This window comes from Primulina eburnea, chromosome 1 (genome assembly GCF_022965805.1).
Source record: "Primulina eburnea isolate SZY01 chromosome 1, ASM2296580v1, whole genome shotgun sequence".
Lineage (NCBI taxonomy): Eukaryota > Viridiplantae > Streptophyta > Magnoliopsida > Lamiales > Gesneriaceae > Primulina > Primulina eburnea.
In genome coordinates, this window is record NC_133101.1 from 20,490,131 (window position 1) to 20,514,595 (window position 24,465).

At 38.8% G+C, this 24,465-nt stretch overlaps 2 protein-coding genes across 2 annotated transcripts in view; both read left to right on the top strand.

Moving 5' to 3' along the window:
- LOC140805497 (uncharacterized) overlaps positions 1-18,017 on the top strand; it is a 28,350-nt gene extending 10,333 nt beyond the window's left edge. Inside the window, exons 2-5 of the mRNA XM_073161768.1 lie at positions 2,529-2,662; positions 15,332-16,698; positions 16,911-17,073; positions 17,821-18,017. Coding sequence (XP_073017869.1) covers positions 15,334-16,698; positions 16,911-17,073; positions 17,821-18,017 — 1,725 coding nt within the window. The 5' untranslated portion in view covers positions 2,529-2,662; positions 15,332-15,333. The remainder of the gene's footprint in view (positions 1-2,528; positions 2,663-15,331; positions 16,699-16,910; positions 17,074-17,820) is intronic.
- Positions 18,017-18,877, top strand: LOC140805502 (uncharacterized). Its single transcript, XM_073161773.1, has 3 exons — positions 18,017-18,146; positions 18,399-18,629; positions 18,753-18,877. Exons 1-3 carry the CDS (start codon positions 18,017-18,019, stop codon positions 18,875-18,877), a joined length of 486 nt encoding a protein of 161 aa, XP_073017874.1.
- Positions 18,878-24,465: the final 5,588 nt, after the last annotated feature.

Genomic DNA, 24,465 nt, shown 5'->3' on the forward strand with positions numbered 1-24,465 from the left:
TAAAATGAAAATCATCACAAACCGTAAAAAAATGTTAATTATCAATAATGATGGTGATGATGGCAAATATTATTATTTTATCTGAAATTCTATTAATTATTTGTAAATATCAAGCGGTTATCACTATGTCAAAATTTATAGCTGTTAGTAAATACGCAACTTTATTTCCTTAATACTTGTGGCAGTACAAAGTGCTTTAACTTGGGTGCTAATAGATCGGTCTTATCTAGATATAAATCAATCAAGATCTTATCATCTAAAAAAAATCAAGCAAAATATTGTAATCTATAAATAAATCAAATAAAATCTTTTAATCTAGAAAGACAAAATCTTAAATTTAAATTATCAATTTAACAAAATAATAAAGGAATAAAATATTTCTCTCAATAATCATCAAGCTCCAGTAATATCACATGATTGTAACATATTAATTCTTTAGTTGTTCGTTTCATTTCTCCATGAGATAATAACTTATCCATACGTAATTGGAACGAAATATGCTTAGGGTAGACATACGATTTCCAAAATATTGTATGAACTTGACCATCTTTCCCAGAAATCGGAATCGGAATCGTGTACGTACGGTTTGGTTCCGATTCCTAAGATTAAAGAACTAGAACATGAGGAACTAGAACCTGGGCCGGAGCATAGGGGGCGATTAAAATTATATATAGCTGATTTATATTGATACATGCATTTGTGAAAATAAGAAAATAATAAAACGAAAAATAAATAATAATAATAATAATAATAATAAATAATTTATTAAAATGAAAATCATCACAAACCGTAAAAAAATGTTAATTATCAATAATGATGGTGATGATGACAAATATTATTATTTTATCTGAAATTCTATTAATTATTTGTAAAGATCAAGCGGTTATCATTATGCCAAAATTTATAGCTGTTAGTAAATATGCAACTTTATTTCCTTAATACTTGTGGCAGTACAAAGTGCATTAACTTGGGTGCTAATAGATCAGTCTGCTAGGCTTATGAGTTTGGGGTGATGGGTGTCTATATGATGGTGTTGTCGCATATTCCTTACAAATCAGTCTAACTCTTTCTCTATCATCGGTCATATCCTCAGTAGAGACAGTATTACCCGTTAATATCTGGCGTAACTCTTTTACGACCCACCTAGCTAACCAGATTAAGAGGCGCGACATCAGCAGCTTGACGTAAGATAACTTCATAGTATGTCATTCATCCCAGTACTACTCACTCATGTACATTTAATCCAACATCGCCCCCAAGAAACATATAAATATTCTTCTTGGGAGATTTGAACACATGACCTCTCTCTGATACCAATTGTTAGCATCAAGCATGTAATGCCCGAATTCTGATATAATATGACAGTAGTTGGGATGGTTCTTGTATTTACATTATGGTATGAATGATAATGATGTTATAGAATGGAATAGATTATGGGTGGGTAGAATCAAAGGTTGAGTTTGAGCTAAATAGGTAATGGACGTGCAGAAACGGTATGAAAAATATGGCACAAGTTGTGGTTTTTAGCATAATGTTTTGTATATTGATCCAATTGATGTGAGGCCTTTTTCATTAGAAATATAAGACATAAGGCTATAACTTTCCAGTTTTGAGTTTTGTTCAAATCATTAGGGAAGACGAGCCAAAAGTGCCCCGAAGTGTGTCGTGCGTATCGTCGTTCCTACAATGACACATGTTGGGATATTGAGCATAACATTTTACTCAGACCTCCAAATGAGCTGAAATTTTAAGAGATGAAAGCCAAGACATAGAGCTACAACTTTGTAGTTTACCATTTTTCCAATATATGTCGGGAAGAGGTGTTTCAAAGACGATCTTTGGAGAAGCTGTGCGCAGAGTATAGAGCGCACCCGCGCTCCTAAGTTTACCGCACCCTCGGTCTTGATTTTAAAAATTTTTGTTGAGTTTGCGAAAGAACACCGCACCCGCGGTGCATGGGCTAGCGCACCCGCGGTCTGTGAACAGTAAAGTCGTGTTTTTGGTGTTTTAAGGTATAAAATAGGTGGAGACTTCACTTTTCTCTCATTTCTTTCCCATTCTCTCGGTTTCTTCAGAGCAAGGGAACTAGGGTTCCTTTTCCTTTCATTTCCTTCCTTTGATTCAAGCATTTTGTTGGATTATTGAAGTGAGATCAAGATAGTTTTGGGTTCAAGGAAGCTAAGGTAAGCTTTTGATCTAGTTTGTTCTTAGTTTTTGGTGTTGGAGATGTTATGGGTTTGTTGATGGTGTTGGTTTATGGATTAATTGATATGGGTTGATGATTATTGAGATGTTGATGGCATTGTATGTATTGATATTTTTGATAAGAAATGGAATTGAAGAGGAGCTAACTCTTTAGCATGCACGCCAAGTGTTTGACAAAATGATCCAATGAATGTTTTGATGGCATATTATGATTAAGAAATCTACGGATCTTGATTTGAAGCCGTATTAAATTAATTATGAATTTTGTACGAAAAGTGCTATGTATTGATAAGTAATCTGAGTTCTTGATTTATGTATTGAAGATTTGGTTGAAGTATTGACTTGGGTTGGCTCAAGATTATTTACTCTAAGTTGGTTGATAGAGAATCGAGTAGACTGCAAGGGTTCAAGACTTCTCAACAATATATTTTGATCTTTTGTTGGTAATATTCGAAAGGTATGTTACGGTTGATAACATACGAGGTAAAAAGTATCATTTTCATTTTTAAATTGAAAATTCTATGGCTCGATGAATTACTTGTGATTTGATGATTATTGTGGCCTTGAGATGAGTTTATTATTATATCGAAATGATGATATTGATTTGCATCATTACATTGCATATTGAGCCACTTGTCTATTCAGAATTGATATGGCGGAGGTCGCCTTGATTTATTGATTTGTTAGACGTATGGGGCTATAGTTGATGTAATGCCCAAGAATTTGATTAACGTAATCTGAAATGATTAACGTAATCTGAGATGATTTATTGATGATGAACGGATGTGAGTATAGTGGGATCACTCCGAGACCAAATTGGTTAAAACATATGAGTTATGTAATTTTCGGGCAGAATCAGTGGCGCCCGAGTGGTAGAAAGAGACCGCCCGAGCGACCAAATTGGTTAAAACATATGAGTTATGTAATTTTCGGGCAGAATCAGTGGCGCCCGAGCGGTAGAAAGAGACCGCCCGAGCGCCAATGTTCAACAAATATGTGTCTCGGGCAGAAGAGGTGGCGCCCGAGCGGTAGAATATTACCGCTCGAGCGCCAGAATATGATAAGCCAAGCATACGGACAGAGGGCCTCGCGCCCCGGCGGCAGAGTGGCACCGCTCGAGCGCCGAGCTCGCGCCCGAGCGGTAGTTTCTTACCGCTCGAGCGCGAGACGTGGAAAGCGTGGGGTGAGCCACTTGCTTGCTTGCATGTACGTGGTATATATATATATATATATAAACATGCAAATTGATTCAGAATCAGAAACGAGGATAAAGGTTCCGAGAAAAGGGTTTCTGAAAAAGGATTGAAAATCCTTACGCCTTTTCTGAGAAATCCGTCCGTCCGATTTTGAATCCGACTTCGGTATTGAGTTCCTATCGACGTAGGCTACAACTGGACATTGAGTTATTGACAGGCTTGGGGTTCGAGACTTCGACAGAGCCAGAATATCAGAAAGAAAGGTATAAATTAATGTTGAGTTGGGATTGCACAACTCGAGTAAGGTTTGACTCGAGTTTCCCTAAATCACATACTTTATTTTATTGCATTGATATTTGCGATTAATAAGATTGATATTTGTAGGCTATTGATTTATAGTCATTGTATGTGTGAGATTGATGTCTGTAGGCTATTGAGTCATAGCCATTGCATGTATTGCTTGTTGATTTGCTAGTCATTGGCTGAGTCGCCTGGCTATTGACTGAGTCGTCTAATTATTGCTGATTCGCATAATCTTTGACTGAATCATCAATTCTGAGGCTGAGTTGCCCAGACAATGCTGATTCGCATAATCTTTGACTGAGTCGTCAATTCTGAGGCTGAGTTGCCCAGACATCGCTGATTCGCTTAATCTTTGACTGAGTCGTCAATTCTGAGGCTGTTTCGCCCAGACACTGGATATAAGAATTATATCAATATCCAGACATCGGGATCCCTAGGTTAGAGTTGAGTCGAGTCTGAGACGACGCGTTGTTTGAGTCGAGTCTGAGTCTGAGTGTGATTCATTGCTTGATATTGCTTTATGTTCCTGAGTTTGGTGCATGTTTAGAATAGGAATTATTCTTGATATTAACTGATGTTTCTGATTTGATACATGTTATGATTATTGCTTATATGCTTTTATATATGTTTTTATATGATTGCATGTTTACATTGTTTATACTGGGATTTATTCTCACCGGAGTTATCCGGCTGTTGTCTTGTTTTGTATGTGTGCATGACAACAGGTGGGGCAGGTTCAGGGTCACAGAGGTGAAGAAAGATCGAGATTAGCGTGGTGATTTCGGACTTGGACATAGATAGGTTTTATTACTTGATTGTAGTAGTTGAACCTAGTTGAATACTTGTAGATCATACAGGATGTGTATGTTTATGATGTAATTTGAATTGAATTACATTACGTTTCCGCTTTGCATTTAAAAGAAAAATTTTTAGACCCTGTTTTATAATTGATTAATTAGTCCCAATGATGATTAAGAACATGATTAGCGTCCGGGTCCCCACAACAGGTGGTATCAGAGCGATAGATCCTTTAGATTGAGATAGAGGAGGCTAGTGAGCGGGGTAGATTGAGGTTTTCTTTCCTGCTTTTGGATGCTAGCATGTCTTACTGCTTTAATACATGTTACTTGTTTATCTGATTTGATATAGTAATATGTTTTATTGAGACTGGATCAGCACCGATTCTAGATCAGCAGTAAGATGATCGGAGGAGGGAACTGAATTGAAACAGGTTTGTTGGATTGAGGTTACTAATCCTTGTGATATTCAGATATGCCTTTGAGAAGAATACAAGAACAGGGTAGTACATCAAATCCTCCAATGGATGTTACACCGACTCCAATGGAAACCTTACTGAAAAGATTTCAGTCATTTCAACCGCCAACTTTAAAAGGAACAGAGAACGCTGTGGAATGCGAGAGTTGGCTTGGTGATATAGAAATGTTGTTTGACTCATTGGAGTATACAGATGAGAAGAGAGTGAAGTTAATTGGGCACCAGTTGCGCGATGTTGCCAAGGACTGGTGGATTACGAGAAAGAGAGCCTTCGAGCATAGAGGTACGACGATTACCTGGAATATGTTTAGAATTGAATTTTATCAACGATTCTTTCCAGTGTCGTACAGAAAGGACAAGGGGGCGGAGTTTGCCAATCTAAAGCAGGGACAAATGAACATAGAGGAGTACGTGTCTAAGTTCTCCTCCTTGCTGAAATTTGCTCCACATGTGTCTGATAGCGAGGACGCTACTGCCGACCAGTTCATCAATGGCCTGAACCCCGATATTTTTACATTGGTGAACACAGGGCGACCGAATAACTTTGCAGATGCCATGAATAGAGCAAAGGGCGCCGAAGCGGGCCTGATAAGGCAGAGAGGAGCTGCATTTGTTCCTCCAGAATGGAGACCACCGCAACCACCTCTCAGATTCGAGAGTGGCAGTAGCAGTGGTGGAAAGAAAGATTTTCTGAAGGTTAGAGGGAAGCAGTTTAAGAAGTCTGGCGGCAGTTCTTCTAGTTCCAGTGGTCCCCAGCAGAGTTATACCGGGGCTTACTGTGGAAATTGTGGAGGGAGACATTCCACTGAGCAATGCCAAGGAGTACTTGGTAGCTGCCACTTCTGCAAACAACAGGGACATTTTTCCAGAGTGTGTCCACAGAAAGGTTCTCAAAGATTTCAGGGAACCGAATCATCTGGATCAGTAGCACAGTGGAGTAGACAATCAGCTGCTGTTCCTTCATTTCAGCCAGCACCATTTCAGTCACAGCAGAGGCCAGGAGGAAGCCAGATAGTTGGCCAACCTCCTAGACAGCAGGCCAGATTATTTGCTTTGACCGAGGAGCAGGCTCAGGAAGCACCAGATGATTGATGTTGCAGGTAACGATTCTTGATATAGTTATCCTGCTTTTGTATTGATAGATACGGGTGCTTCACCTATATTTATTTTGAATGATTTGCATTGAGTTATGCATTGCCTGTTGAGTCTTTATTTACTGTAGTGTATGGCTTTGCTCCGTTGGGGAGAGTTTGTATAGCAGTGAATTCTGTAAGACGATGTATACTACAGTAGAATGAGAATGAGATTGAGTTAGAGTATGTGGTAGCTGGTAATTGTACTGGTGGCTTCTGATTTGGGACTGCATTACTGATATTGAGATGTTGACCAAGTACAGAGCTACCCTAAATTAGTTCCAGGAGATGGTGAGAATCGGACCTGAGATGGCCAAGAGATGAATATAGTACGATAAGGATTCTAGATTGAGAATTCCTTTGATAATTCGTACTATCTATGACTCGATTATTACAGAAAGAAGTAGAGAGACTCCTTAGGTAATCAATTGATTACTGAAGTTGAGTCGATCATTGATTGAATTACCAATGATATGAGAGATATTAATGTTTTTCCCCGATAAGATTTCAAATCTGATTTCAGTAGGAGAGATTGATTGTAGCCTTGATTTGATATTAGAAACTGTTGAAATGGTGAATCCTGATTGAGACAGATTGCATTCAGGGTGTGTTATATCTGAAGAGGATATATCTGTTGATTTTAGCAAAATTAAACCGTAATCAGTTGGCCAAGGTGAATATCAATGTCAGATATTTACGGTTGGATGAGTTTAGTTGATCAGTACCGATGAATGATGTTTTGAATCTGATTGAATATTGCTGTTATTCTGAATTCGTGTTTGAATCAGATAGTTGACAGCAAGAAAATGAATAAGGATTTGAAAAGACAGTGTTGGTGAAAACAAATGAAAGCTGATATTGCTGAATTTGTAGCCAAATGTCTGAATTGCCAACCGGTGCAGGTTGAAAGAAAGAAACCAGGAGGACTATTACTGAGTTTGTATATTCCTGAAGGGAAATGAGATCACATTTCCATAGATTTGTAATGAAATTACTGAGATCCTCCCGGAGTCGTGATGCGATTTGGGTTGTAACTGACAGATTGACCAAATCCGCATGCTTTATTCCGTACTAGATGACGTACAGTTATGATTAGATGACTGAGATTTATGTCAGATGAATGATCAGACTGTATAGAGTGCCAAGGTCGATTGTTTTAAACCATGATTTTCGGTTTACATCATACTTCTGGCAGAGTTTGCAGCAGGCTCTAGGTACGAAGTGATATCTTAGTACCACATATCATCCATAGACCGATGGATAGTCTGAATAGACGATCCAGACAGTGGAGGATATGCTGATAACAGTAGTGCTTGATTTTAGCTCTAGCTGGCAAGATACACTGCCACTTTTTGAGTTTTCGTACAACAACAGCTATCAGACGAGTATTGAAATGGCTTCTTCCAAAACGTTGTACGGAAAGAAATGGTGATTCCCTTTTTATTGAGATGATAAATGTCTTTATGATGCTTCATATGAGGATTCAGGGGAGTCGTCAGGGCATAGAAGAAGATACTTGGGAAACAGAGTCAGACATGAGACAGAGATTTCCCGAGTTATTTAACTGATGTGAGCTTTCTATTCAGTTTCTGTTATATACCTTCTTACTGATATGATTGATTCACCTGTGATTTCGAGGACGAAATCGTATCTTAGGGGGGGAGAAATGTAATGCCCAAGAATTTGATTAACGTAATCTGAAATGATTAACGTAATCTGAGATGATTTATTGATGATGAACGGATGTGAGTATAGTGGGATCACTCCGAGACCAAATTGGTTAAAACATATGAGTTATGTAATTTTCGGGCAGAATCAGTGGCGCCCGAGTGGTAGAAAGAGACCGCCCGAGCGACCAAATTGGTTAAAACATATGAGTTATGTAATTTTCGGGCAGAATCAGTGGCGCCCGAGCGGTAGAAAGAGACCGCCCGAGCGCCAATGTTCAACAAATATGTGTCTCGGGCAGAAGAGGTGGCGCCCGAGCGGTAGAATATTACCGCTCGAGCGCCAGAATATGATAAGCCAAGCATACGGACAGAGGGCCTCGCGCCCCGGCGGCAGAGTGGCACCGCTCGAGCGCCGAGCTCGCGCCCGAGCGGTAGTTTCTTACCGCTCGAGCGCGAGACGTGGAAAGCGTGGGGTGAGCCACTTGCTTGCTTGCATGTACGTGGTATATATATATATATATATAAACATGCAAATTGATTCAGAATCAGAAACGAGGATAAAGGTTCCGAGAAAAGGGTTTCTGAAAAAGGATTGAAAATCCTTACGCCTTTTCTGAGAAATCCGTCCGTCCGATTTTGAATCCGACTTCGGTATTGAGTTCCTATCGACGTAGGCTACAACTGGACATTGAGTTATTGACAGGCTTGGGGTTCGAGACTTCGACATAGCCAGAATATCAGAAAGAAAGGTATAAATTAATGTTGAGTTGGGATTGCACAACTCGAGTAAGGTTTGACTCGAGTTTCCCTAAATCACATACTTTATTTTATTGCATTGATATTTGCGATTAATAAGATTGATATTTGTAGGCTATTGATTTATAGTCATTGTATGTGTGAGATTGATGTCTGTAGGCTATTGAGTCATAGCCATTGCATGTATTGCTTGTTGATTTGCTAGTCATTGGCTGAGTCGCCTGGCTATTGACTGAGTCGTCTAATTATTGCTGATTCGCATAATCTTTGACTGAATCATCAATTCTGAGGCTGAGTTGCCCAGACAATGCTGATTCGCATAATCTTTGACTGAGTCGTCAATTCTGAGGCTGAGTTGCCCAGACATCGCTGATTCGCTTAATCTTTGACTGAGTCGTCAATTCTGAGGCTGTTTCGCCCAGACACTGGATATAAGAATTATATCAATATCCAGACATCGGGATCCCTAGGTTAGAGTTGAGTCGAGTCTGAGACGACGCGTTGTTTGAGTCGAGTCTGAGTCTGAGTGTGATTCATTGCTTGATATTGCTTTATGTTCCTGAGTTTGGTGCATGTTTAGAATAGGAATTATTCTTGATATTAACTGATGTTTCTGATTTGATACATGTTATGATTATTGCTTATATGCTTTTATATATGTTTTTATATGATTGCATGTTTACATTGTTTATACTGGGATTTATTCTCACCGGAGTTATCCGGCTGTTGTCTTGTTTTGTATGTGTGCATGACAACAGGTGGGGCAGGTTCAGGGTCACAGAGGTGAAGAAAGATCGAGATTAGCGTGGTGATTTCGGACTTGGACATAGATAGGTTTTATTACTTGATTGTAGTAGTTGAACCTAGTTGAATACTTGTAGATCATACAGGATGTGTATGTTTATGATGTAATTTGAATTGAATTACATTACGTTTCCGCTTTGCATTTAAAAGAAAAATTTTTAGACCCTGTTTTATAATTGATTAATTAGTCCCAATGATGATTAAGAACATGATTAGCGTCCGGGTCCCCACAACAGGTGGTATCAGAGCGATAGATCCTTTAGATTGAGATAGAGGAGGCTAGTGAGCGGGGTAGATTGAGGTTTTCTTTCCTGCTTTTGGATGCTAGCATGTCTTACTGCTTTAATACATGTTACTTGTTTATCTGATTTGATATAGTAATATGTTTTATTGAGACTGGATCAGCACCGATTCTAGATCAGCAGTAAGATGATCGGAGGAGGGAACTGAATTGAAACAGGTTTGTTGGATTGAGGTTACTAATCCTTGTGATATTCAGATATGCCTTTGAGAAGAATACAAGAACAGGGTAGTACATCAAATCCTCCAATGGATGTTACACCGACTCCAATGGAAACCTTACTGAAAAGATTTCAGTCATTTCAACCGCCAACTTTAAAAGGAACAGAGAACGCTGTGGAATGCGAGAGTTGGCTTGGTGATATAGAAATGTTGTTTGACTCATTGGAGTATACAGATGAGAAGAGAGTGAAGTTAATTGGGCACCAGTTGCGCGATGTTGCCAAGGACTGGTGGATTACGAGAAAGAGAGCCTTCGAGCATAGAGGTACGACGATTACCTGGAATATGTTTAGAATTGAATTTTATCAACGATTCTTTCCAGTGTCGTACAGAAAGGACAAGGGGGCGGAGTTTGCCAATCTAAAGCAGGGACAAATGAACATAGAGGAGTACGTGTCTAAGTTCTCCTCCTTGCTGAAATTTGCTCCACATGTGTCTGGTAGCGAGGACGCTACTGCCGACCAGTTCATCAATGGCCTGAACCCCGATATTTTTACATTGGTGAACACAGGGCGACCGAATAACTTTGCAGATGCCATGAATAGAGCAAAGGGCGCCGAAGCGGGCCTGATAAGGCAGAGAGGAGCTGCATTTGTTCCTCCAGAATGGAGACCACCGCAACCACCTCTCAGATTCGAGAGTGGCAGTAGCAGTGGTGGAAAGAAAGATTTTCTGAAGGTTAGAGGGAAGCAGTTTAAGAAGTCTGGCGGCAGTTCTTCTAGTTCCAGTGGTCCCCAGCAGAGTTATACCGGGGCTTACTGTGGAAATTGTGGAGGGAGACATTCCACTGAGCAATGCCAAGGAGTACTTGGTAGCTGCCACTTCTGCAAACAACAGGGACATTTTTCCAGAGTGTGTCCACAGAAAGGTTCTCAAAGATTTCAGGGAACCGAATCATCTGGATCAGTAGCACAGTGGAGTAGACAATCAGCTGCTGTTCCTTCATTTCAGCCAGCACCATTTCAGTCACAGCAGAGGCCAGGAGGAAGCCAGATAGTTGGCCAACCTCCTAGACAGCAGGCCAGATTATTTGCTTTGACCGAGGAGCAGGCTCAGGAAGCACCAGATGATTGATGTTGCAGGTAACGATTCTTGATATAGTTATCCTGCTTTTGTATTGATAGATACGGGTGCTTCACCTATATTTATTTTGAATGATTTGCATTGAGTTATGCATTGCCTGTTGAGTCTTTATTTACTGTAGTGTATGGCTTTGCTCCGTTGGGGAGAGTTTGTATAGCAGTGAATTCTGTAAGACGATGTATACTACAGTAGAATGAGAATGAGATTGAGTTAGAGTATGTGGTAGCTGGTAATTGTACTGGTGGCTTCTGATTTGGGACTGCATTACTGATATTGAGATGTTGACCAAGTACAGAGCTACCCTAAATTAGTTCCAGGAGATGGTGAGAATCGGACCTGAGATGGCCAAGAGATGAATATAGTACGATAAGGATTCTAGATTGAGAATTCCTTTGATAATTCGTACTATCTATGACTCGATTATTACAGAAAGAAGTAGAGAGACTCCTTAGGTAATCAATTGATTACTGAAGTTGAGTCGATCATTGATTGAATTACCAATGATATGAGAGATATTAATGTTTTTCCCCGATAAGATTTCAAATCTGATTTCAGTAGGAGAGATTGATTGTAGCCTTGATTTGATATTAGAAACTGTTGAAATGGTGAATCCTGATTGAGACAGATTGCATTCAGGGTGTGTTATATCTGAAGAGGATATATCTGTTGATTTTAGCAAAATTAAACCGTAATCAGTTGGCCAAGGTGAATATCAATGTCAGATATTTACGGTTGGATGAGTTTAGTTGATCAGTACCGATGAATGATGTTTTGAATCTGATTGAATATTGCTGTTATTCTGAATTCGTGTTTGAATCAGATAGTTGACAGCAAGAAAATGAATAAGGATTTGAAAAGACAGTGTTGGTGAAAACAAATGAAAGCTGATATTGCTGAATTTGTAGCCAAATGTCTGAATTGCCAACCGGTGCAGGTTGAAAGAAAGAAACCAGGAGGACTATTACTGAGTTTGTATATTCCTGAAGGGAAATGAGATCACATTTCCATAGATTTGTAATGAAATTACTGAGATCCTCCCGGAGTCGTGATGCGATTTGGGTTGTAACTGACAGATTGACCAAATCCGCATGCTTTATTCCGTACTAGATGACGTACAGTTATGATTAGATGACTGAGATTTATGTCAGATGAATGATCAGACTGTATAGAGTGCCAAGGTCGATTGTTTTAAACCATGATTTTCGGTTTACATCATACTTCTGGCAGAGTTTGCAGCAGGCTCTAGGTACGAAGTGATATCTTAGTACCACATATCATCCATAGACCGATGGATAGTCTGAATAGACGATCCAGACAGTGGAGGATATGCTGATAACAGTAGTGCTTGATTTTAGCTCTAGCTGGCAAGATACACTGCCACTTTTTGAGTTTTCGTACAACAACAGCTATCAGACGAGTATTGAAATGGCTTCTTCCAAAACGTTGTACGGAAAGAAATGGTGATTCCCTTTTTATTGAGATGATAAATGTCTTTATGATGCTTCATATGAGGATTCAGGGGAGTCGTCAGGGCATAGAAGAAGATACTTGGGAAACAGAGTCAGACATGAGACAGAGATTTCCCGAGTTATTTAACTGATGTGAGCTTTCTATTCAGTTTCTGTTATATACCTTCTTACTGATATGATTGATTCACCTGTGATTTCGAGGACGAAATCGTATCTTAGGGGGGGAGAAATGTAATGCCCAAGAATTTGATTAACGTAATCTGAAATGATTAACGTAATCTGAGATGATTTATTGATGATGAACGGATGTGAGTATAGTGGGATCACTCCGAGACCAAATTGGTTAAAACATATGAGTTATGTAATTTTCGGGCAGAATCAGTGGCGCCCGAGTGGTAGAAAGAGACCGCCCGAGCGACCAAATTGGTTAAAACATATGAGTTATGTAATTTTCGGGCAGAATCAGTGGCGCCCGAGCGGTAGAAAGAGACCGCCCGAGCGCCAATGTTCAACAAATATGTGTCTCGGGCAGAAGAGGTGGCGCCCGAGCGGTAGAATATTACCGCTCGAGCGCCAGAATATGATAAGCCAAGCATACGGACAGAGGGCCTCGCGCCCCGGCGGCAGAGTGGCACCGCTCGAGCGCCGAGCTCGCGCCCGAGCGGTAGTTTCTTACCGCTCGAGCGCGAGACGTGGAAAGCGTGGGGTGAGCCACTTGCTTGCTTGCATGTACGTGGTATATATATATATATATATAAACATGCAAATTGATTCAGAATCAGAAACGAGGATAAAGGTTCCGAGAAAAGGGTTTCTGAAAAAGGATTGAAAATCCTTACGCCTTTTCTGAGAAATCCGTCCGTCCGATTTTGAATCCGACTTCGGTATTGAGTTCCTATCGACGTAGGCTACAACTGGACATTGAGTTATTGACAGGCTTGGGGTTCGAGACTTCGACAGAGCCAGAATATCAGAAAGAAAGGTATAAATTAATGTTGAGTTGGGATTGCACAACTCGAGTAAGGTTTGACTCGAGTTTCCCTAAATCACATACTTTATTTTATTGCATTGATATTTGCGATTAATAAGATTGATATTTGTAGGCTATTGATTTATAGTCATTGTATGTGTGAGATTGATGTCTGTAGGCTATTGAGTCATAGCCATTGCATGTATTGCTTGTTGATTTGCTAGTCATTGGCTGAGTCGCCTGGCTATTGACTGAGTCGTCTAATTATTGCTGATTCGCATAATCTTTGACTGAATCATCAATTCTGAGGCTGAGTTGCCCAGACAATGCTGATTCGCATAATCTTTGACTGAGTCGTCAATTCTGAGGCTGAGTTGCCCAGACATCGCTGATTCGCTTAATCTTTGACTGAGTCGTCAATTCTGAGGCTGTTTCGCCCAGACACTGGATATAAGAATTATATCAATATCCAGACATCGGGATCCCTAGGTTAGAGTTGAGTCGAGTCTGAGACGACGCGTTGTTTGAGTCGAGTCTGAGTCTGAGTGTGATTCATTGCTTGATATTGCTTTATGTTCCTAAGTTTGGTGCATGTTTAGAATAGGAATTATTCTTGATATTAACTGATGTTTCTGATTTGATACATGTTATGATTATTGCTTATATACTTTTATATATGTTTTTATATGATTGCATGTTTACATTGTTTATACTGGGATTTATTCTCACCGGAGTTATCCGGCTGTTGTCTTGTTTTGTATGTGTGCATGACAACAGGTGGGGCAGGTTCAGGGTCACAGAGGTGAAGAAAGATCGAGATTAGCGTGGTGATTTCGGACTTGGACATAGATAGGTTTTATTACTTGATTGTAGTAGTTGAACCTAGTTGAATACTTGTAGATCATACAGGATGTGTATGTTTATGATGTAATTTGAATTGAATTACATTACGTTTCCGCTTTGCATTTAAAAGAAAAATTTTTAGACCCTGTTTTATAATTGATTAATTAGTCCCAATGATGATTAAGAACATGATTAGCGTCCGGGTCCCCACAGTTGAGTTGGCATAGTGTATGCGGAGGTCGCTGCTATAGCCTGAACACTCTCTATAGGCGCACCATAGCCTTGGGATTGTAGAACACAGCACCCCACCCCGAGCGGATGAGTCGGTGGATTTTGCTGGGTGATTCTATTCCCTTGTTTACCCTATGACCAGATGATTCACTTGATCTTGAGATTTATTAATAGCCCACAGCTTCTGATCATGCATTTCATTATATTGCATCTTTATGAATTGTATATGAGATATTTGAAATTTTAATTCTCATATGTTATTGATTGTATCATACTGGGTTTATACTCACCGGCATGTCGGCTACCTCTTGTTTTCATGTGCTTGACGGTAGGTGAGGCGAGGCTTGGGATGCCAGAGTCCAGCTCCAGGCGAGGAGATACGAGTTAGAGTGGGATTCTCGGGTCTTAGGAGCTATGTGATGATGTTTGGATTTCTTTGGTTCACTACTTTATTTTGGCATGTTGAAAATTTTATTACAAACATTTGAGACATTTAAATTATTCTTACGATATTTATGTCAGTTTGTGAACAAGAAATTATGTATTTTATTAAATCGTTTGGTTTGATACATTTAAAATTTTTAGTATTAGATATCGGACCCGGGGCCCCACATTAGGTGGTATCAGAGCGTAAGATATTTGGGAACAGGGTAGATCGAGTCAGTTTTAATTTCTTGATCATGTGATATATTTGCTAGAATTTTCATTGTGCTATGATGTGAAATACATGATCATAATTGAGATATTATATTGTTGAGCTATATTCGAGATTTTTGAGATTGTTGAGTTTCAAGAGCCAAAGATGATTGATACAAGATTGAGATAATTATGATATTGTGATTTTATATGTGTTTGATCTATTTTATATCAGACATGGCTACTCGAGGTAGAGGTCGTTGTAGACCTAGACAAGACATACCAGTGGCACAAGATCAGGGTAGTGCTACTCATACTCAGATGGATATAACTCCGACTCCGATGGAGATACTGTTAGCCAGATTTCAGTCTTTGCACCCACCGATGTTGAAGGGTACCGAGAATGCATTAGAGTGTGAGAACTTGTTGGAGAATATGGATCAATTATTTGAATCTCTTGAGTATCCAGATGATCGTAGAATCAAGTTAGTTGTTCATCAGTTATTAGATGTTGCTAAGAGTTGGTGGATCATGACAAAGAAAGCTTTAGAGGGTCGAGGTACGATTGTTACCTGGGATATTTTTAAATCTGAATTTTATCAGCGTTTCTTTCCTACCTCTTACAGGAAAGATAGGGGAGCCGAGTTTGCAAATTTAAAGCAGGGAAATCTGAATATTGAGGACTATGTTGCTAAGTTCTCGAATTTACTGAGATTTGCTCCTCATGTAGCATCCGATGAAGAAGCTAAGGCCGATCATTTCATAAATGGTCTTAATCCAGATATATTTACTCTGGTTAATACTGGAAGGCCTAACACTTTTGCTGAGGCTCTTGATCGAGCCAAGGGAGCTGAAACTGGAATCATTAGGCAGAGAGGTTCTCAGATGCAACGACCCCAACAACCACAGTATAGGCACCAGTTCAGACAGGGTAATAATGGCGGTAACAGTGGTAACATTAGAGAGCAGTTCAAGGCTAGAGGCAAGAAATTTAAGAGACATGGCAGTAATTTTTCGAGTTCTAGTGGATCGAGACAGTTTGGTTCAGTTCAGAGTACTGGTTATTCAAGTCCGACTTGTGGTCAGTGTGGTGGTATACATTATACCGATCAGTGTAGAGGAATCTCAGGAGCTTGCCACTTGTGTAACCAGGTGGGACACTATGCTCGAGTGTGTCCTAACCGTGGCAGTGATATGTCTCAGAGTGGGGGATCATCGAGACAGACACCTCACCAGAATCGTCAGAACCCTACAGTTCATTCTTATCTGCAATCAAACCGGACAGATCAGAACAAACAGAGTGGTAGCCATACGGTAGGACAACCACCTAGACAGCAGGCTCGAGTTTTTGCACTCACTGAGGATGAGGCACATAATGCTCCAGATAATGTCATTGCAGGTAATTGTTTTCTCTTAGGTTATCCTGCTTATGTTTTGATGGATACTGGTGCATCACATACTTTCATAGCTGAGCACTTTGTCACATTGAATTCGTTGCATTCTATGCCATTATCATCTACATTATCTATTTCTACTCCACTGGGCAAAGTGATGAGGTCAGCTGAAATGATAAATAGTTGTGAATTTTGTTATGGAGATAATGTTATTGAGCTTGATTGTATGTATTGTAAATGTCTGATTTTGACTGCATAGTTGGTATTGACATGTTGACAAGATACAAGGCTACTGTAGACTGTTTTCAGAAAATTGTTAAGTTTAAACCTGATATGACAGATCACTGGACATTCTATGGTAAGGGTTCTCGAGCTAAGATTCCTTTGATATCTGTTTTGTCCATGACTCGTCTGTTGCAGAAAGGAGCCGAATGTTTCTTGGTTTATGCGATTGATATTTCAAGGTCAGTACCTAAATTGGCAGATATTCCAATTGTTAGTGAATTTTCAGATGTATTTCCAGATGAAATTCCAGGATTTCCTCCAGCCCGAGAGTTTGAGTTCAACATTGAGTTGATGTCAGGTACACACCCTAATTCTAGAGCTCCTTATAGGATGGCGCCAATTGAACTGAAGGAACTAAAGGAACAACTTGAGGATTTATTGGCTAAAGGATATATAAGACCAAGTGTTTCACCTTGGGGTGCTCCGGTTTTATTTGTGAAGAAGAAATATGGGTCTATGAGGCTTTGTGTCGATTATAGACAGTTGAATAAAGCCACAGTAAAGAATAAGTATCCTTTGCCAAGGATTGATGATCTCTTTGACCAGTTGCAGGGTTCTTCAGTATATTCAAAGATTGATTTAAGATCCGGATTTCATCAGTTAAGAGTTAGAGAGGCAGATGTTCCTAAGACTGCTTTTCGTACCAGGTATGGGCATTTTGAATTTTTAGTTATGCCTTTTGGGTTGACCAATGCACCTGCGGTATTTATGGATTTGATGAACCGTGTGTTTCAACGGTATATAGATCAATTTGTTGTGATCTTCATTGATGATATTCTTATTTATTCAAAATCTGAATCTGAGCATGCCGAGCACTTGAGAGCTGTTTTGCAAATTTTGAGAATTGAAAAGTTGTATGCTAAATTATCCAAATGCGAGTTTTGGTTGGATATAGTGGTATTCCTTGGACATGTGATTTCAAGTGCAGGTATATCAGTTGATCCGAGTAAAGTTGAGGCAGTCATCAATTGGTCTAGACCGACATCAGTTCCTGAGGTACGTAGTTTTATGGGTTTGGCAGGATATTATCGAAGATTTATTGAAGGATTCTCACAGATTGCGAGGCCAATTACCCAGTTGACACAAAAGAATGCACCATTTATTTGGTCATCGGCATGTGAGAATAGTTTTGTTGAACTTAAGAAGAGATTGACCAGTGCTCCAGTTCTCACTATTCCATCAGGTGTAGGAGGATTTACAGTGCACATTGATGCTTCACTTCAAGGATTGGGTTGTGTATAATGCAACATGGTCGTGTGGTTGCCTATGCTTCACGACAGTTGAAGCCACATGAGTCTAGATACCCAGTGCATGATTTGGAACTAGCAGCAGTGGTTTTTGCGCTAAAGATTTGGCGACACTACTTGTATGGTGAGAAATTTGAGATATTCACTGATCATAAGAGTTTGAAATACCTCTTTTCACAAGCAGAGTTGAACATGAGACAGAGGCGTTGGTTAGATTTGTTGAAAGACTATGATTGCGAAATAAAATATTATCCAGGAAAGTCTAATGCAGCAGCCGATGCTTTGAGCAGAAAAGTATGCAATATGTCTTTTATCTTTAGCAGTGTATCTGATCTAGTAGAAGAATGTTGTCTTTCTGGTTTGGATTTTGTGGTAGATACTCAACCTGTAAGAGTATTTATGATTCAGGCAGAGCCGGAGTTGTTTGTAAAAATTAAAGAGGCCCAAAGGTTAGATCAAAGCTTTCAGAAATCAGTTGAACTCGTCAGATCAGGACATCAATCAGAATTTCAGGTCAGTAATGAGGGTATTTTGTTTGTGAATGATCGTATTGTAGTTCCTGATATTTCAGAGTTGAGGATGCAGATTTTGCGTGATGCTCATTGCAGTAAGTTCAGTGTACACCCTGGAAGTAAAAAGATGTACAATGATTTGAAGAAACAATTTTGGTGGAAAATAATGAAATCTGACATAGCAGAATTTGTATCTCGTTGTTTGAATTGTGAACAAGTGAAAGCAGAAAGGAAGCGACCAGGAGATCTTTTGCATAGCCTTAAGGTTCCAGAATGGAAGTGGGACCATATCACCATGGACTTTGTCACGAAATTGCCGAGGTCGTCGAGGGGTTGCGATTAAATTTGGGTTATTGTTGATAGATTAACCAAGTCTTCATGTTTTATTCCTTATCAGATGACATATAGGCATGATCAGATGGCCCGATTGTACATCAGAGAAGTTTTGAGATTGCATGGTGTGCCTAAGTCAATTGTATCAGATCGTGATCCCAGATTTTCTTCTCATTTTTGGCAGAGTTTACAAGAGGCCCTTGGTACTCGTTTGCATTTGAGTACAACATATCATCCTCAGACAGACGGACAGTCAGAACGTGCTATTCAGACATTAGAGGATATGCTGAGAGCTGTAGTGATGGATTTTGGTATTGGTTGGTAGGATTCATTACCACTTGTCGAGTTTTCTTATAACAATAGTTATCAAGTGAGCATTGGAATGTCACCATTTGAAGCATCATATGGCAAGAAGTGTCGATCTCCTCTGTATTGGGACGATTTATCTGAAGCACCAATTGTAGGACCTGATATGATAAAAGATATGACAGAGAAAGTGAAATTGATTCAGAGTCGTATGAGAGCTGCTCAGGATAGGCAGGCTAAGTATGCGAACATCAGGAGACGGCCGTTGATTTTTGAGAAAGGTGACAGAGTTTTTCTGAAAATATGTCCTTTCCGTGGTACAATTAGATTTGGAAAGAAGGGTAAATTATCACCGAGATTCAGAGGTCCGTATGAGATTTTGGAACGTGTTGGTGATTTGGCTTATAGATTAGCTCTTCCTCCTGCATTGTCAGGTGTTCATGATGTTTTTCATGTGTCTATGTTGAGGAAATATCATCTAGATCCTTCTCATGTACTTCCACCCGATGAGGTTGAGTTAGATCAGACTTTGAGCTACATTGAGAGACCGATTCAGATTCTAGACAGAAAAGATAAACAACTCAGAAATTAATTGATACCGTTGGTTAAAGTACAGTGGAACAGACATGGTGTCGAGGAGGCAACTTGGGAATTAGAAGATAAAATGAGACATAAATATCCAGAGTTATTCAAATGAAGTACGCTTCTATTCTCGGTTTTAATTTCAGTATTGATTATTATATGTTAGACATGAAAGAGATCATTATTTTCGAGGACGAAATCTATTTTTAGAGGGGAGGAATTGTAATGCCCGAATTTTGATATAATATGACAGTAGTTGGGATGGTTCTTGGCTTTACGTTATGGTATGAATGATAATGATGTTATAGAATGGAATAGATTATGGGTGGGTAGAATCAAAGGTTGAATTTGAGCTAAATAGGTAATGGACGTGCAGAAACGGTATGAAAAATATGGCACAAGTTGTGGTTTTTAGCATAATATTTTGTATATTGATCCAATTGATGTGAGGCTTTTTTCATTAGAAATATAAGACATAAGGCTATAACTTTCTAGTTTTGAGTTTTGTTCAAATCATTAGGGAAGACGAGCCAAAAGCGCCCCGAAGTGTGTCGTGCGTATCGTCGTTCCTACAATGACACATGTTGGGAGATTGAGCATAACTTTTTACTTTGACCTCCAAATGAGCTGAATTTTTGGGAGATGAAAGCCAAGACATAGAGCTACAACTCTGTAGTTTACCATTTTTCCAATATATGTCGGGAAGAGGCGTTTCAAAGACGATCTTTGGAGAAGCTGTGCGCAGAGTATAGAGCGCACCCGCGCTCCTAAGTTTACCGCACCCGCGGTCTTGATTTTAAAAATTTTTGTTGAGTTTGCGAAAGAACACCGCACCCGCGGTGCATGGGCTAGTGCACCCGCGGTCTGTGAACAGTAAAGTCGTGTTTTTGGTGTCTTAAGGTATAAAATAGGTGGAGACTTCACTTTTCTCTCATTTCTTTCCCATTCTCTCGGTTTCTTCAGAGCAAGGGAACTAGGGTTCCTTTTCTTTTCATTTCCTTCCTTTGATTCAAGCATTTTGTTGGATTATTGAAGTGAGATCAAGATAGTTTTGGGTTCAAGGAAGCTAAGGTAAGCTTTTGATCTAGTTTGTTCTTAGTTTTTGGTGTTGGAGATATTATGAGTTTGTTGATGGTGTTGGTTTATGGATTAATTGATATGGGTTGATGATTATTGAGATGTTGATGGCATTGTATGTATTGATATTTTTGATAAGAAATGGAATTGAAGAGGAACTAACTCTTTAGCATGCACGCCAAGTGTTTGACAAAATGATCCAATGAATGTTTTGATGGCATATTATGATTAAGAAATCTACGGATCTTGATTTGAAGCCGTATTAAATTAATTATGAATTTTGTACGAAAAGTGCTATGTATTGATAAGTAATCTGAGTTCTTGATTTATGTATTGAAGATTTGGTTGAAGTATTGACTTGAGTTGGCTCAAGATTATTTACTCTAAGTTGGTTGATAGCGAATCGAGTAGACTGCAAGGGTTCAAGACTTCTCAACAATATATTTTGATCTTTTGTTGGTAATATTCGAAAGGTATGTTACGGTTGATAACATACGAGGTAAAAAGTATCATTTTTATTTTTAAATTGAAAATTCTATGGCTCGATGAATTACTTGTGATTTGATGATTATTGTGGCCTTGAGATGAGTTTATTATTATATCGAAATGATGATATTGATTTGCATCATTACATTGCATATTGAGCCACTTGTCTATTCAGAATTGATATGGCAGAGGTCGCCTTGATTTATTGATTTGTTAGACGTATGGGGCTATAGTTGAGTTGGCATAGTGTATGCGGAGGTCGCTGCTATGGCCTGAACACTCTCTATAGGCGCACCATAGTCTTGGGATTGTAGAACACAGCACCCCACCCCGAGCGGATGAGTCGGTGGATGTTGCTGGGTGATTCTATTCTCTTGGGTACCCTATGACCAGATGATTCACTTGATCTTGAGATTTATTGATAGCCCACAGCTTCTGATCATGCATTTCATTATATTGCATCTTTATGAATTGTATATGAGATATTTGAAATTTTAATTCTCATATGTTATTGATTGTATCATACTGGGTTTATACTCACCGGCATGTCGGCTACCTCTTGTTTTCATGTGCTTGACGGTAGGTGAGGCGAGGCTTGGGATGCTAGAGTCCAGCTCCAGGCGAGGAGATACGAGTTAGAGTGGATTCTCGGGTCTTAGGAGCTATGTGATGATGTTTGGATTTCTTTGGTTCACTACTTTATTTTGGCATGTTGAAAATTTTATTACAAACATTTGAGACATTTAAATTATTCTTACGATATTTATGTCAGTTTGTGAACAAGAAATTATGTATTTTATTAAATCGTTTGGTTTGATACATTTAAAATTTTTAGTATTAGATATCGGACCCGGGGCCCTACAAAGCACTTACCACTAGGCAAAAAATTATAGCTGTTAGCCAAACCACGACTTTATTTTCTTATACATGTGGCAGCGCAAAGTGCACCTACTTGGGTGCTAATGGGTCGGGCTGTTAGGCTCGTGCGTCCGAGAAAATACGTGTCTATCTGCTGGTGTTGTATCATATATATTAGAGATCAGTCTTACCATTTCTCTACCGCCGACATATCCCCGGTAAAGACGATGTTACTCGTTAAGATATGACGTCACTCTTTTATGATTCACATAGCCAACCATATCAATTGACGCAATGTCAGCAGTTTGACGCACAATAACTTCTCAGAAGATAACTCATCTCATTACTATTATCACTCATGTGCGCTTAACCTAACATTATTAATATTATACATTTATTTATTATTGTTCGTATTCATATAAATTTATTACTATTATCGATTATTTATTAAAAAAATCATTTTGAAAAATGAATATTCTTTCATTATGTTATAATAATTATTTGATATGGGTAAAAAGAATAAAGAAGGGTATTTTAGGTACACGCCATGTTTAAAGTCCATGACTATACATGAACCCGAGATTTAAAAGTGTTTGATTTAGTTTATAATTAAGCTGTTAAAATAATTTATAAGATGATTATGGATAACAATAATTTTTTAAAACATGGTTAAGTGCAATAAATGTGAAAAAAAAAAAAAAAAAAAACTCTCTCCAAATAACCTTTTGCTTGTGTTCCCACATCGAGAATTTGAAAAATAATTTGTTCTTTATAAATCAGTTTCCATCGATCTTGTTCGCCGGACTCGGTTGCGAGGGTCTGTAACCTAAGAGGGGGCATTAAGGTCTAGGGAATTGTGTCACATGAACGCTATCCTCTGAGAGTTTGGTTGGGAGTTTCATTAGCCAGGGTCTGCCTTGGAGATGGCTTCGACCGTGTGAAGATAGCTTGTGTCATAAGGTTACGATAATTAAGGTCTATCCTTAACTGTTGGCTTGACAGAGCAGCAGCGGCTATCTTAGTTTCGCCAACTCTACGGGTGTTTCATCACATCAATCCCGACCTCGACCTTTTGATGATGTTTGCGCGGATTGTATGTTTTTTTTTTCTTTAGTCTTGTGTGTATTAAGAACATGATTATTTGTTATTGTCCTTGTATAATTGTCAAAAATTCATATGATATTCCTCGTCCATATATAATTCAATCCAAATCGGCTCATCCATGCATCCATTTGGATTATTTTATTTATATTTATTTTACAATCTTGGTTAATAAGAAATTATTATTAATTTGATTAACTCAATAGTTATAATCATCAAGCTCCCGTAATATCACATGATTATAACATATTAATTCTTTCGTTATTTGTTTTATTTCGCCATGAGAGAAACTTATGGATACTTAATTGGAATGAAATATGCTTAGGGTAGACATATGATTTCCAAAATATTGTATAAACCCGACCATCGTTCCCAGAAACCGGAACTGGAATCGTGTACGTGCTGTTTGGTTCGGATTCCTAGGATTAAAGAACCTGGGCCGGAGCATAGCTAGGGGGCAATTATAATCATATATAGCTGATTTATATTGATACATGCATTCGTGAAAATAAGTATATATATTGTTGGAAATGACGTATGGTCGAAATATGCTTCAAGGAACGTTTTAATTCCAATAATAATCATGATTCATGTATAGTTTTCACTTGAATAAATTGAAACACAGTTTCTGCAGGCGAAGTCGGGATGATATTCAATTCGAGACCACTAACACAATATCGTCTTCCTTCATAAGCCCTTTAGTCTTCAAAAGTTCGATGGATCTTTGGATATTAGCTTCCATATCATCCGAGAAAGATCGATCGACAAGAATCAGAGTTAGGCCCTACTTTTTCATTTGTAAATGCAAATATAGGAGAGTTTGGACGGTTTCGTGAGATAAGAGATGCCATCTGTCTGTGTCTCGTGTATACGAATATTGCATCGAGCTGAGGTCTAAATTGTTGTAACAAATCAAAGAGTGCATATAAACAGATTCTTGATTTCTGATCTCAACAATTTGCATTCTGCACCCATGGTTCGCCGGAACGGTTGCGGTGCTTGGAACGGCAACGACCGTTCCAGTTCCAATGTTATTTTGCGGAACGGTTGCGGAACGGTTGTATAAAAAAATTAATAAATTCAAAAAATTGGTAAAAAAAATTTAAATATAAATTACATCATACTAAAAAATAAAATATATGAAGTTATTGCAAATTAATATATCAATACAAAACTATTTTACAATAA